Source organism: Poromitra crassiceps, assembly GCF_964638095.1.
Source record: "Poromitra crassiceps genome assembly, chromosome: 5".
Classification (NCBI taxonomy): Eukaryota; Metazoa; Chordata; class Actinopteri; order Beryciformes; family Melamphaidae; genus Poromitra; species Poromitra crassiceps.
In genome coordinates this window covers 57,075,819-57,091,430 of record NC_139642.1, presented here as the reverse complement: position 1 = coordinate 57,091,430, position 15,612 = coordinate 57,075,819, and the positions used below count along the sequence as shown (strand labels likewise).

Below are 15,612 nucleotides of genomic sequence, written 5' to 3'. Positions count from 1 at the left end.
GCTTTGTGTGGATTATGTGCCTTTCTCTCTAGATTGTGCTTAGTGTTTCTTGCAGCTTGTTTGCCAGCTCTGTCATCTTCGATGTAAACCTTTTTGACCCACATCAATGTGTTCAAAGTGTGCATGCTTTACATCGAGGAGGAGAAAGGGAGTCATGTTCTCAGAGGTCAAAGCCAAGGTTAAAAGCCAACCTTTTCATAGCCAACAAGGAACATGGTCTCTCTTTGACCTCTGCAGATTACAACACAAATGGCCTGCAGGAGTGCTAGAAAGACAACTATTCTCCTGCATATAAAGGCAATCCATAGGTAATGGCTTGTCTTTATACCCAGTGTCTCTGTGTATGCAGAGCCTCTGGACCTCCAGCAGCCATTCACTCCACTGCTTACGTCTCTTTATAGACACCAACTGAACTTTCTGCCTTTTGACCTGCTGCTGACTGCTCTCTCTCTCTCTCTCTCTCTCTCTCTCTGTGTGTGTGTGTGTGTGTGTGTGTGTGTGTGTGTGTGTGTGTGTGTGTGAGAGAGAGAGAGAGAGAGAGAGAGAGAGTGTGTGTGTGTGTGTGTGTGTGTGTGTGTGAGAGAGAGTGAGAGTGTGTGTGTGTGTGTGTGTGTGTGTGTGTGTGTGTGTGTGTGTGTGTGTGTGTGTGTGTGTGTGTGTGTGTGTGTGTGTGTGTGTGTGTGTGAAGTCTCTCGCGGTTTACCTGTACACGGGTTCCCATGCTATGGCTTAATGGAGTGCCAGTCGAGCCTTGTTCTCCTCCTCATCAGCTCTGACATGAGTTTGCTTTCATTTTGCTGCTGCGACTGTGTGTGTTTGTGTGTGTGTGTGTGTGTGTGTGCGTGTGCGTGTGCGTGCATACTGGCGTGTGTGTTTGATCTCTGTGTATCACTAGGGTTAGACAGATATATCAGTTTGCCGATATTAAAAATGGCATATCAGCCAGTCAGTGTCATCTGATATGATGGCTGTGAAGCCGTTTGTTTGAATACACATTTCAATACTACTACACAGGCTGTCTATGGGAAGCCCCTAACCAGACTACATTCTAATGTGACCTTTTGATCACAGTATTAATATTCTCCAGGGTTTCAATTAGTTTAGTGCTCCAAAATGCTATTTCAGAGACTTACCACAGCAAGAAGAATAAATTTCTGGGGAAAATACTGAATACACACACACACACACGCGCGCGCGCACTACGCGACTCGATTTCCGCCATTCTTCCGAGTGGATTTGGACAGGATTTGGCGATGCTGATTGGCTGAAGTCTTCCCGCAGACAACCAGTGTAGCACTGATCAGTTCTAGAATCAATCAAACCGCATCATATCAAATGCCAATATTGGCTCAATATACAGTATAAGCAAAACTCTGCTCTAACTGCTCTAACTAATCGACAGTTGAGTTGTATATAATGTATAAGGAAACGTAATCAATAGAACATTCATTGCTGCTCGTTTGAGCCGTGTGTTGGTTGTATAGTTGTTGCATTGTGGCCCCATATCTCAGCAGCAGCAGCAGTAGCAGTGGGGCCTGTGAAAGTGTCCAGTGGAGAGGCCTCCTGGCTGGGGGTCTGCTCTGGGTTAGCAGCCAGTTAAAAGACTGGGTCACCGCTAGCTTTTCATTACAGGGGCTAATTCAAAGCGGCCTCCGCAGAGTGTCAGGAGTCTCCAGCCTGTTGTTGGCACCCCTTATAACAGCGTCTAATGAGCCGCCTGCGGGGCCAGGGCAGAGCTGTGGTCAGGCTGCGAGACGGGCCTGCTATATGGAGAAAAGTCCTGGCTCAAGGGCCCGAGTCAGCCCCCATCAATCACCTCACTTCTCTGTCACGTGTTGCCTTAATCACACACAAAAGCGTTTGAATATCATGATTCATGTGGCTGTGGTTTCCCCCTGTGGACTCCAGGCATGTGTCGACCCGGGTCATGCACTCCGTTTGGACTCGCCAGTCTCCCCGCGCTCGTTTCTCGTTCTTTTTTTGGTAAGTGTTGTATAGTCGCAATATTGCACTTGAGGGTGTTCTTCTTCGCCGTCACTGTTGGCGCTCCAGTGAAGCGTGCAGGACCGCGGCGCGTCCCGCCCCGAGTCCCGCCACGCCACCGCCGCGCCAAGAGTGACGGCGAAGAACACCCTCTCTGTGCAACACCGCTTATAATCCTGATGCACAATTCTGCCGTCTAAATTTGACGATAAGCAAGATGTTATTTAAAGATATTTTAAGGAATATTATTTGACCATATCTGACAGTACCATTCAATGGCAAACGTGGCAATCGATATTGGTGGGAAATCCTGGTGATTATTATACTGATTTCAAACATCTCGCCCAGCCCCATGAGGTAGTGCTTCCGTCATGAAAGGTTCAAACGCATTTAAAGCGTCTCCTCACTCGTGTGATTGGTCGGGAGAGATCTCGGCCGTGGGATGAAATCTCAGAATGAAATCTGAATGAAATCTGATGAAATCAGGGAAAGTGACGACGAATTCAGGACAGTCGCCTTAACACCGGCCGCGCCAGTCCCGTGAATCCCAACATTAAAATGGTCACATGGTTAAGCAGCGTGATGGAGGAAAAGATCAACGTGATTATTTGATTCCGCTTCACTAGAATTCCATTTCTAAAAGAGTTGTGCTGTGAACAAACAATAGCGTTTGTGCCTCCTTCTCTGCGTTGTTTCCCAGTCCTAACCACACTCTTCTAGCAAAAGACTATGGGAAGCTACTTTGATGTAGCTAACAGCCTAGCGTCAGTAATGAAGCCGTTGGTTTTGTTCTGATTAGAGAGAGCGCCCCCTTTTTCAAAGCCACACCCCCTTTTCAAAGCCAGCTATAATGCCATCATTCCTTTGATGTTTGGCCGCGTCACTCCCTCTGATGAGCCGACTGCAGAATAACTCAAACGGTTTGCATGCAAATGATTTACCAACCCAATCAGTGGGTTCCCGCTTTCAGCACAATGTGACTGTGCAAAACCACTTGAGTTCAGATCTCACTTTGTTGTTTGTTTGTTTGTTTGTTGTGTCAATGTATGCTAGGGTTATTAGCACTATATGGAATATTTTTGGGGACAGATGGTAAGTCCCCCCAAAAAAGTGTGAGTTTGCCGTTACGCTTATTTCAAAATGTTCACAATTAAATCAACATTCTTGCCTGGGTCCAGCTCTTCGAATCCGGCCACTACCACCGGCCATTTCCCCAGTCGAAAGAACGACGGGTCCCATGAGCGCCGTGGGGGACTAACGATTAACCAATCAGAGTCAATAAACAGCGCAATGGGCGGGACTAACGGTGTTGTCAAGCTGTTTCACCTTGTCAAGTGTGCAGAGGAGTAATAACAACATTGGTGGCTGCAAATAGACAGGACAGACACGGACGGCTGTCCAGGCTGTTCTAAATCCATTCAAAGTAACACTGTTTTTTTGTGTTCTCTCGACTGGATTAACTAACGTTAGGATTCAAGAGGAAACGTTGCTATAGTCTCTAGTGATTGGTCAGGGAAAGTGGAACTCCCCTGGGGGATTCCCCTCGTGGAAATCGATTAGAGTGGAGGCGATGTCAGACTAGAAGATGGGAAATGGAGTGCAATGAGTTGACAATTCAGTCTGATATCAGGCTATCCACATTCAATATGTGGCACTCTTTCCACCACGCACATGCTAGCCTTCCCAACACTGTATGTGCATGTGTGTGTGTGTGGTCGTGCACGTGTGCGTGCGTGCGTGCGTGCGTGTGTGTGCGTGCGTGCGGTCGTACACGTGTGCGTGCGTGCGTGCGTGCGTGTGTGTGTGTGCGTGCGTGCGTGCGTGTGTGTGTGTGTGCTTGCGCGCGTGTGTCCTGGCACCGATAGCATGAACGTGTGTTGTCTTTACACAGAGGGTGTGTTAAGCCTGGCTTTGCCTGCAGTCAGGTCATCAGATGATCTCAGTACATGTTAATGAGCTTTCCCTCTAACGTGGCTTCAGTCACTCTGGACAGCTTTCTAAGAAGCGTGCAGAGGAGGGGCCACACTCTGCAGAGGAGGGGCCACACTCTGCAGAGGAGGGGCCACACGCTGCAGAGGAGGGGCCACACTCTGCAGAGGAGGGGCCACACGCTGCAGAGGAGGGGCCACACTCTGCAGAGGAGGGGCCACACGCTGCAGAGGAGGGGCCACACTCTGCAGAGGAGGGGCCACACGCTGCAGAGGAGGGGCCACACGCTGCAGAGGAGGGGCCACACGCTGATGCATTCATGGGTCATACACCTTTCACTTCCCATTCTTCTCATGACACAGGGGGGGCGTAAGTGAGTTTTTGTGTGAAAATGAGTTCTGTATATAGCTCTTAACGAGCTCTTTCTACTGCCAAAAGGGCACATGTGTGAATTCTAAACCAATCCAGAGTTCTTCATCAAAAAGCAAAAGACCTAACACTGAACACTTTTAGTGCTCTTACACCTCTTTGGCCCCGATGACTTTCTTCCAAATATGAATGTCAAAATATTGGTCATTAAGTATATTGTGATCCACGTGTTTATGACATTTTCATATTAAAGAATTAATCGAATCGTAATCGCAATCGCGATGTCAGCACGTGCGATTACATAACCGCAAAAGGGTGCGATTATATATATTAAAAAAATGATGTTTGTGTGTGCGGGTGTGCGCGCGCCTCATCTAACTAACGTTACACACGACGCAGCAAATAAACAAACACACGTTTCTCTGCCATCACACTGGACATCAACACAAGCGGGAGACTTCTCCCACCTCCGCAAATATACAGTAATGTTATAACGTTAAACATAAACATCTTACCGAGGGAGAGACAGCACCCACCGCTAACACCTAAGCTAAGTATAGCCGATCAGAAAAGAATGTAAACAGCGGTGTGATTAGTGAGAAAGTGGGTAAAAGAAGGAGAGAGCTGCGGGTGATTATGCAGAACTAGTGCACGTTTAAGTGTACAGCAGGTAATGACCCGCTGCGATGAAGAATATAGTGACATTAACCGAGATGTGAGAGCAGAGAAAACACTTGCAGCTGCAGAAGCACCCTTCAGGGTCTGCATGTAAAGTTTGCACGTAACTCACTCACTCTCTCTCTTTCTCTCTCTAAAAAAGCGAAGAGTCACGTGAGTGTGGCATTTAAGGCCATCGGACTGTCATCTGTCACTACAAAATAAATAAACTGGGTGTGTATTATTCATTGTATTACTGGGCAGACATGTAACTAACTTTGCAGTCTGAGCCATCTATGTGCTGTAACACAGTGCAATATATTTTTTATTTTTGAGACAAGTAAATGTCTCAAACATAGACTGATATCACAGGATGTTGTGAAGAGTACATGGCAATATAATTTGTAAAGATTTTATTATAAAAAAAATACATGCTGTATTCTCGTCATAAAATGTTATATAATATATATAAGATAATTTTATTTCAAATTGTTTTATTTTTTTATTTTTTTATATATATATTTTTTTATATATTTCTTGTAGCTATTTTAGTCTGTGATAGCGTGAAACCGTGGTATTTTTGTCCAAGCTTATCATACCGTCAAAAACTCATACCTGCACATCCCTAGATACCATTTGTTTATTATATCGCAATCACAAATCACAATATTGTCCACAGTGATCGCTAATCGCACCTTTTCCCCAAATCATGCAGCACTAGATGAAGCATAACCAGATATAGATGAAACATGAGATATAGATGAAAACCTGATATAGATGAAACATAACAAGTTATAGATTAAACATAACGAGTTATAGATTAAACATAACGAGTTATAGATGATACATATATACAAATTGAGATTTGAGACTTGCAGTTTATCTGACACGTGCAGGCATCCCACAAGTCATTTTTCACCACTGTCTGGCTGCTATTTCCATAGTCCATGTGAGCCCTGTAGAGAGCACAGTTTGAATGGTGCGGTTTTAAATATTTTGGATATGCTAATATGGTGATATGACATGTTTTAAAGGCTGCATTACAGTGAAGCGATGTCATTTTCTGAACATACCAGACTGTTCTATTATTTTCCTTTAACCACTTAGTCATTACTGTATATCCACATGATATGTTTTTTTTCATTATTTATCAAAAATCTCATTGTGTCAATATTTTACGAAAGCACCAAAAGTCAGGCAAGGAAACCCTGTCTTTGCATTTTATTTGGATCAAAGTCTTGTTTTAATAAGAAATGCGTGTGACATCTCACATGTGGCTTTGACTTACAACTGAACATTTAGCCCACTTTGTAGAAAATACACAGATATACATCGTGTCTCCATTCAGCCTAAAACATACAGAGATATGATTTGTGGTAAATATGGCCGGCCAGCTCTGACTCAGTGTTGGAGCACAATGCAAACATGAAACATGAAAAAGATTGAGCATCAGCACAAAATATTGTCTATTGGTGGCTTCAATTCAAAAATACTGGTACCCCAGAAGCCCATGTTGGTCGAACCACGTGTGTGTGTGTGTGTGTGTGTGTGTGTGTGTGTGTGTGTGTGTGTGTGTGTGTGTGTGTGTGTGTGTGAGTGTATGCATGCGAGTGTGTGTGTCTGCGTGTGTGCTTGTGTGTGTGTGTGTGTGTGTGTGCTTGTGTGTGTGTGTGAGCCCGTTGGGGGTTGGAATGTGACGTGAGAGCACTAATCAGAGCCAGCTGGGGCAACGGTGAGATTAAAGTTAAAACACAAAAACAATCAGCCGCCCGGGATAAGTATAGTATCGCTATGGGTTACTGCCCCCATCACAGCCTCTCACAGGGAGAGAGACATCCACACACACACAGAGAGAGAGAGAGAGAGAGAGAGAGGATGGACAGACGGGTGGATGGGACTCTACCCGGCCGGGCCTGGCTGGCACAGACTCTCTGATTAAGAGCTGCTTTGTTTTCTCTTTGATCCCTTCCTCTCTCTCTCCACGCTGAGTGAGTCTCGTCCCCACCACAACACACACACACACACACACACACACACACACACACACACACACACACGCACGCACGCACACGCACACGCACACACATGCACGCACACACACACACACGCGCACGCACACGCACACACGCACACACACACGCACACACACACACGCACACACACACGCACACACACTGCCAATCAGGCCCACGGGAGGGGAATGTGTGTGTGTGGTTGAGTGTGTGTGTGTGTGCGTGCGTGTGCGTGTGTGCGAGTGCGTGCGTGTGTGTGTGTGTGCGTGTGTGTGTGTGTGTGTGTGTGTGTGTGTGTGTGTGTGTGTGTGTGTGTGTGTGTGGTTGAGTGTGTGTCCTGGACGTATGAGAGACAAATGTAACACAGACTAGTGTTTTGGGTAACAAGTAGGCCGAGGTCAATTTTCAGTTGTTTACAGATGAGGAAAGTGCAGATTGTAAAGCTTTCAAATGATGTGTCATACATTGACATCTGAAAAGAGTTGAAGTTATTTGAATGTTGGTACTCCTAAAAGCAACATTCAGAGAAAGTCGCCCTGAAAGTGTGTGAAGAAGCTTGGTTTGGCCTGAACAAGCTTAGTTTGCTAACAAAATATGAGTATTTAGTGATCCTAAAATGGCTGATTGTTATATTGAGTGTGTGCTTCAACATCTTAAACTTGCGTAATATGAAGAAAAAAAAAAAAAAAAAAAACCTTTTATCTTGATTTGTGCGACGTCGCGGTTTCCTGCTTGTTACTCCTTTCACCATACCGTGTCACCAAGGTCCTCATAAGGACACCAAGCTGAAGGCAACAGTCTCACTTCTAGCAGGAGTTAGACTAGGACTTTGGTTTAGAATTAGGAGGAGGTTTATGCATGTAGTGGTGGGGGGGGGGTGTTAAGGTTAGGCATCCGGGAGTGAATGTAGTCAATGGAAGGTCCTCCCAAGTCCTCTGGAGCTCTCCGTGGTGCTGAACCTGTCTTGAGTCATTTTGCCCACTAATTAGGCATTTTTGGAAGACATTTGAGGATGTCATCTTGGGCTTTGGGGAAAAAGTGATCAAAATGTTTCACCATTTTGTCACATTTTATAGACGACTAATTGATTAGTCCAGACAAATAATCCACAGATTAATCGATAATGAAAATCATCGTTAGTTGCAGCCCTATTCTGTACTTTGCATTCTGTGTGTGTGAGAGAGTGAGAGAGTGAGAGAGTGAGAGGGAGTGAGAGTGAGAGAGTGTAAGAGGATTAAGCCGTTCACAGCTGAGGGTGCAGACTGGACCATTTGTGACCAGGCATTAAGTACATTGAATTGGCTGATGAGGTATTAACTGGCTGCTGTTATTCTCTCTATGTTTACGCCATTTCTGCCAGTTTGCGTGAGGACACATTTGGCAAAAATAAAATAAAACAAACAAAAAAAGCGATATTTGCCCCCCACCACACACACACGCGCACACACACACACACACACACACACACACACACACACACACACACACACACACACACACACACACACACACACACACACACACACACACACACACACACACACACACACACACACACACACACACACACCCTGGTCTGTAAACCAGCCCCCCTTATCTCCAGTTTTGGCATACAGTCTTTTGAAGTGTAGCTCTGTATCTTGTGTTGACTTGCACTGTCTTTTGAAGTGTAGCTCTGTATCTTGTGTTGACTTGCACTGTCTTTTGAAGTGTGGCCACCGGTGTCAGCCCAGAGCCCAGCTCTGGTCCCAGCCGCCTTACAGGCTAGAGTCAAGAGCATGTTCTAAATGAATACTTTATTTAAAGAGCGTGGTGCAGGTTGGAGGCCACATTGCATTCATATGTGGGAGGAGCCTGGGAGGGGTATATAGCAATAGGATTTAAAATATATATATATATATAAATCACACATACAGTAGATGCAAAGCAGCTGGCCACTGTTGCTGAAATGGAAGTGTGCAGGGCCAGCAGAACATCCAGCAACAAGTGATGTCACAACTCACAAGAGGACAATGCATATTTAGAATGTCACCTTTTTCTCCATGTTTCTGAACCTTTTTTGGGGGCGAAGGGGGTTCATACACATCATGAGCCCAAATGCTAAATTCTAAAAGGTGGCATTCTAAATGGGTGTTCAACACCTGTGACATCACTTGCTGCTGGACATCACAGGTGTGTCCAGTTCCATTTCACGAACAGTCTTCTGCTTTACAAAGACCAGTCTAGATGCAGCTATGTGGGATTAATTGATTAATGTTAAGCCCGTTGCTATATAGCCCTCCCACATATTAATGCACTGTGGTCTCCAGCCTGCACCACGCTCTATAGAGGCACTAATGTGTCCTAATGATGATACATGCTTGCCTTGCGCTATTAGAGCACCAGCAAGCTTCTATGGACTGAGTGATGGGTTTTTGTGCTGTACGTTGTACTGTATTAATTTTTATTATATTTTTTTACTTACCGCTTTATCATATTTATATGACTTTTTTAATGTTCTTTGGGCCCAAATGTTTTAACCTTTTGCATCAATAGAAAATAACTAACTATCCTGTGGTTCGCCTAGTGTTGAATCAGTGTGGTGGGTCTCCCTGCTGTAAAGAGCTGCTAAAACCTAAAAGAATGTCATTAGTCTGGAGCTATAGTGCCCCATGATGAAATGCTGTGTCAGAGACTTTGAAACACTGAATACTTGGATTTTCTTCTTTTCCAGCACAGAGATACCGGCCTTCCAAAACCCATATCGGTCAAAGCTGTCTGTCCTTTCCATCGCTACATTGGCGTCCTTCCAAACGGCGTATTATCTCCACATCACATTGGATCAAACTGCCTTGTAAATAAGCATATTACTTTACCTAGTGCCATCAGCCCCGGAGGAACACATCCCCAACAGTGCAGTGGTGAGGGATTGTGTGTGGGGGCATGAGGGGTTAAGACTGGCTGAATGGATTGTGTGTGTGGGGGCATGAGGGGTTAAGACTGGCTGAATGGATTGTGTGTGTGGGGGTGTGAAGGGTTAAGACTGGCTGAATGGGCAGTAGTGGGGGTGTGAGGGGTTAAGACTGACTGAATGGGCAGTAGTGGGGGTGTGAGGGGTTAAGACTGGCTGAATGGATTGTGTGGGGGTGTGAGGAGTTAAGAATGGCTGAATGGATTGTGGGGTGTGAGGGGTTAAGACTGGCTGAATGGATTGTGGGGTGTGAGGGGTTAAGACTGGCTGAATGGATTGTGGGGTGTGAGGGGTTAAGACTGGCTGAATGGATTGTGGGGTGTGAGGGGTTAAGACTGGCTGAATGCATTGTGTGGGGTGTGAGGGGTTAAGACTGGCTGAATGGATTGTGTGGGGTGTGAGGGGTTAAGACTGGCTGAATGGATTGTGTGTGGGGTGTGAGGGGTTAAGACTGGCTGAATGGATTGTGTGGGGTGTGAGGGGTTAAGACTGGCTGAATGGATTGTGTGTGGGGTGTGAGGGGTTAAGACTGGCTGAATGGATTGTGTGGTGTGTGAGGGGTTAAGACTGGCTGAATGGATTGTGTGTGGGGGGGTGTGAGGGGTTAAGACTGGCTGAATGGATTGTGTGTGGGGGGGTGTGAGGGGTTAAGACTGGCTGAATGGGCAGTTAGGCGTCGCACAATGAGCTGGATTAAGCAGCGCTAGAAGGGCCTTTAGGGCTTTACGGGGGTGTTCAGCAGCTTACAAGTGTCTACAATAACACTACGGCGCCGCTGCTCCGGCTGGGCTAGCGGCTCAACAGAAACGGCGAGCTGGGAGACGATGGATTATGACGGTCGGAGTGTGCAGGAAGCAATGAGGCCACCATGATCTAACAGCGACGGGGTGACGAGGTCGAGTTAAGAAGGAGGCCATTGAGGAGAGAGAAGCCTGGTCTGCAACACAATGAGTTTCCTATTGCACACCCTCAAAAATAGACAGACCCCCATTTGGTAACTAGTGCCCAGGATCTCTGTGAGAAAAGTAGTTATTGATTTGATATTGAATTGTAGAAGCGTCGGCACAGTATGGAAAGATCAGAGTAGTGAAAGTGAAACCTAGCAGGATTACATGAGTCATTCTTGTGCCTTTTCTAATTGGGATCATTTCTTGTGAATGAAGCGATCGTGAAATAAAACGATTCCTCGTGCTGCGGGGACCCGCTCAAAGACCCTTGGGTGCCACTGTAACCCACTGTGAGAACTGCTGCTATAGAGGTTTGGAGGCAACAGGCAGCCTAATCAGCAGTAAAGGGCTGGTGAGGAGAGAGGAGGAGAGAGCAGAGGGGAGGAGGGGAGAGAGGAGTGAGGAGAGAGGAGGAGAGGAGAGGAGAGGAGGAGAGAGCAGAGGGGAGGAGGGGAGAGAGGAGTGAGGAGAGGGGAGGAGGAGAGAGCAGAGGAGAGAGGAGGGGAGAGAGGAGTGAGGAGAGGGGAGGAGGAGAGAGCAGAGGAGAGGGGAGGAGGAGAGAGCAGAGGGGAGAGGGGAGGGGGGAGGAGGAGAGAGCAGAGGAGAGGGGAGGAGAGGAGGAGGGAGGAGAGGGGAGGAGAGAGCAGAGGGGAGAGAGGAGAGGGGAGGAGAGAGCAGAGGAGAGGAGGAGAGAGCAGAGGGGAGGAGGGGAGAGAGGAGAGGTGGAGAGATCAGAGGAGAGGAGTGAGGAGAGGGGAGGGGAGAGGAGACACGGAGAGGAGAGGAGGAGAGAGCAGAGGGGAGGAGAGGTGGAGGAGGAGGAGGAGGAGGGGAGAGAGGCGTGAGGAGAGGGGGGAGAGGGGGGAGAGCAGGAGAGGGGATGAGGAGAGTGGAGGAAAGGAGGAGAGAGCAGAGGGGAGGGGAGGAGGAGAGTGGTGAGGACAGGACAGGCCGGCTGGGATAACACAGCAGAGTGGTACGTTGCATGTTAGCCTGAATAACAACAGCACGGCCTGTATTAGGTTGCCCCAGCTCAAGTCCCAAGCTCTCATTTCCACACTGTATCTGTAGCCACTGTATCTGGACGTGTGGAGACGAGTCCCTAAACATCTGCAGGAGGTATCACAGGCACCTTGTGGTTTCCATGCCAGCGTGGTGTCAGTGAACTGGAAGAGAGAGTTTTAGGTGACGTTCGCTAATTAGCCCTGTTCATGCCAAGGTCACCAGGTCATCATTCGTGCCAAGGTCATCGAGGCATCCCAGCTTTGGAAACGGCTTTGAGCTGACATCACAAAGAGATTTAGGTCCTGGTTTCAGAAGGATGCAGGCAGCAGCTACAGACATCTCAACTTTCATTTTGGTGCTTTATTTACAACGATTTTTGAAAGTTGGCACAGGCGGACATATCAACACCTATTCAATATGTTTGCTGCTTACCAACATGAGGGTCGCAGGTTCAAGCCCACCTGTTACCTCTGGATTAAGGGCATGTGTCCTGGTCGCTGCACTAGTGCCTCCTCTGGTCGGTCAGCCGGGGTGCCTGTTTTTTTTTTGGGGGGGGGGGGGGGGGGGGGTTCTGGGGAGAACTGCATGATTCTCCCACGCGCCTGCTGGTGAAACCCCTCACTGTCAGGTGAAAAGAAGCTGCTGGCGACTGCACGTGTATCGGAGGAAGCATGGTGCTAGTCTACAACTCTCCCCAGATCGGCAGAGGGGGTGGAGCAACGACCGGGACAGCAGGGGGAAACGGACAAGTACAATTGAGCAGAAAACGGGGAGTTTGGGGGGAAGACCAGAAGCATTTTTATAAAGAAAAAAAAATCGAAATCGAGAATGCATAAGAGTGATCATAATCCTAGGTTTCCACTCTAAAGACAGCTCTACAATGAAATAAGCAACTAAAAAATCCCACAGGGGCCCCCTGGTGTATTGGAGGGCCCATGCCAGGTTTGATACACAAACCTGCAGTGCATGTGCTCAAAAACCACGTGCGTTCAGCCCAGCGTCATCGGCGGGTGGGTGCCATGTAAATGCATGATCAGATCCAGCTCTCAATTTGTCGATGACAGTCACAGTCCGTCACGGCCGCGCGCCGCACGGGGGGGGGAGGGGGAGGGGGGGGGGGTATTAGGACAGCTATATGCCTGATGAACGTCAAAACACACCACATGCATCAGGGCCTTAATACCGGCTGCCATCTTTACGCGCATGCCATTCCGCGTGCATATCGACGGATATGCTTTACAGCATGTAATAATAGTAATAGGTTCCTTATGGCGACTCCCCCCCTCATCGGAGCGCCGGGGATGGTTTGGGTCGAGGGTTCTGTGGAGGGAGGCAGCGCGGCACATCGGAGCAATGCTCTACTATGTCATCCGTAGCATGTCGGGGGAGGAGGGAGGGGGGAGGGGGTGCAGCGTCGGTGTCGGTTAATCCCGCAGACTCGCGGTTCTGGCCCGATGTAGACTGAGTCATGGCCATCTTTACCTATGAAGCCCCCACCCCTCCACACTCCCCCCCCCCCCCCCCCCCCCGTCCCCCGTCCCACACACACTCCCCCCCCACACACACACACACACTTTATCTCTGTCTTTCCAGCCCGGTTATTGGGTACCGAAACCCGCTACCCGCAAAACACATTCTTCACTTCTCCTCCATGATTTTAAAACTACGACAATCTCACATGTTTTCGTTGCTTTTTATCGTTTAAGTGAGCGAATAGTAATTTCTGTGGGTTTGTTATGAATGGTTTTTGTTTCTGTTCTCTCTCTTGAAAAGGAGATGTCAATTTCAATGCAAACGCCTGATTAAATAAAGGCTGGAATGGTGAATGGAAACAAAACTGCCTTAAAAGTCTGGCAGGGGCACAAAGTTAAACATCAAAGCTATTGTTACTCCCTTAATGTGGATATCTGCTATCTGCTCAGAAGAAAAAACCGACAAAACAGATTTTAGAATTCACAGAAATGGATTGAAAATACATTGAGAAAGCGGGCATGTTTCTGTTTGTTTCTGTGTGTTGTGAGTGGAAAATTCCTCCTAAAGCGTATCTGGTCTCTCTGTCTCTGTCTGTGTCTGTCTGCAGAGCTTCAGAGGGAGGGCAGCATCGAGACCCTCAGCAACAGCTCGGGCTCCACCAGCGGCAGCATCCCGCGCAACTTTGAGCCAGGCTACCGCTCCCCTCTGCCCACCAACGAGAGCCAGCCACTCAGCCTGTTCCCCTCCGCCTTCCCCTAGACCACCCCCAGGGAGAGCCCCCGCCGTCCAGCCCCACCCACCTCCATCCAGCCCCACCCACCTCCATCCAGCCCCACCCACCTCCATCCATCCATCCATGCAGACAGAGCATTCAAAACACCAGGAAGTCACACCGACATACAAATGTCATGTGTTGAGCAGAAACCCAACGTACGACTTGTACTTCTGTGTGTGTGCGTGTGTGTGTGTGTGTGTGTGTGTGCGTGCACGTGCGTGCATGTGTGTGTGTGTGTGTGTGTGTGTGTGTGCGCGCGCGCGCGCCCGTTGTTCCTGAATAGCTGAGCGATGTTCGGAGATTGGAGACCGCTACGCTACATATTAGCATTTTGTCACCAGGGTTTCATCCGCTTTGGTTTTGAAGGCAGATCTATTTTTCTTGTCCCTATTTCTAATATTATGTTTAAATTTGACCATTTTCATGTCAAAAATCATTCCAAATTTTTTTTTTGAGACCATCATGAGACATATCTCTCCAGGATGAAGTTGTTTTAGGGTTAGCACCTCTAAGGTAGTTTGACCCCCCCCCCTCCCCCATTCAATAGCAGGGAAACCCTAAGATACAATAGGCCTTTTAAATTAAGAAATGACTTCCAAAACCCATTCACTGAATAGATGTGAAAATAAAATAATATGTCACCACAGGCTTCCCAGATTGTTTTTATGTAGCTGTGGTCAGAGAGGAGCCAACATAACAAATTGACGCTTCCTTGTGTGAAATCCCATCAAAACGTCGCATAAGAAGAATGTGGAATCAGTCAAACTGCATCACATCCATCATATCAGAGACTGAGCGGACCACATGTGGTTGAGATATCTCATAGCAGGCCTGTGTCTGCCTCATGTATCTCATAGCAGGCCTGTGTCTGCCTCATGTATCGGTGTAGCCGCTTGTTACCTTGTTGCTTCTCAAAGCAGTCGTCATGTTGGGAATCACCTCTGCTCAGCTGGAAGCCATCTGACAGAGACGTGGGAAAGCTGGCCGTCCTCTCCTCCGTGTGTGCGTGCGTGCGTGCGTGTGTTTGATGTTTTACGGTGTGCCTATTGTCTGAATGAGCCATAAGACAGAGAGGGCAGACTGTGCAGAAGTGTTTATTCCAGGCAGCGATGTGTAGCAGCTCAACCCCCCACCCCCCCGTGTGTGTTTTGTGCTCGCAGCGCCTCTCCCTCCATGTTTTCCATTCATTTAGGTCCTTTCATGCCTTTGATTTGAGTCATTTACATGTTACAGAGTAACGGGCTGCCCGCTGCTCCGTGTTACAGAGTCACGGGCTGCCCACTGCTACGTTACTATTTTGACAAAGTCATTTAGAAGTCTCTCATGTCAGTTTAACTTCTGAAATGATTGAGATACATATGTTCCTCCTCCACTTTTCCAATTTAAATTTGTAACTGACTTGAGTAATAATAGCTCGTGCAGCCTTTATTGTGTAGCAATTTTTGACCAAAATTCTCTTTCCATGTATAGTTATAGATCTTTCTAAGAAATTATAAATAAATGAATAAATAA

General features: G+C 47.5%; 1 protein-coding gene across 3 annotated transcripts in view; it reads left to right on the top strand.

Moving 5' to 3' along the window:
• The window catches only part of bcas3 (BCAS3 microtubule associated cell migration factor), a 472,230-nt gene extending 458,062 nt beyond the window's left edge, over window positions 1-14,168 (top strand). For all 3 annotated transcript variants that reach the window (XM_083637179.1, XM_083637180.1, XM_083637178.1), the window contains one exon: window positions 13,933-14,168. In XM_083637179.1, the coding sequence (XP_083493305.1) occupies window positions 13,933-14,084 (152 nt within the window). In that variant the 3' untranslated portion in view covers window positions 14,085-14,168. The remainder of the gene's footprint in view (window positions 1-13,932) is intronic.
• Window positions 14,169-15,612: the final 1,444 nt, after the last annotated feature.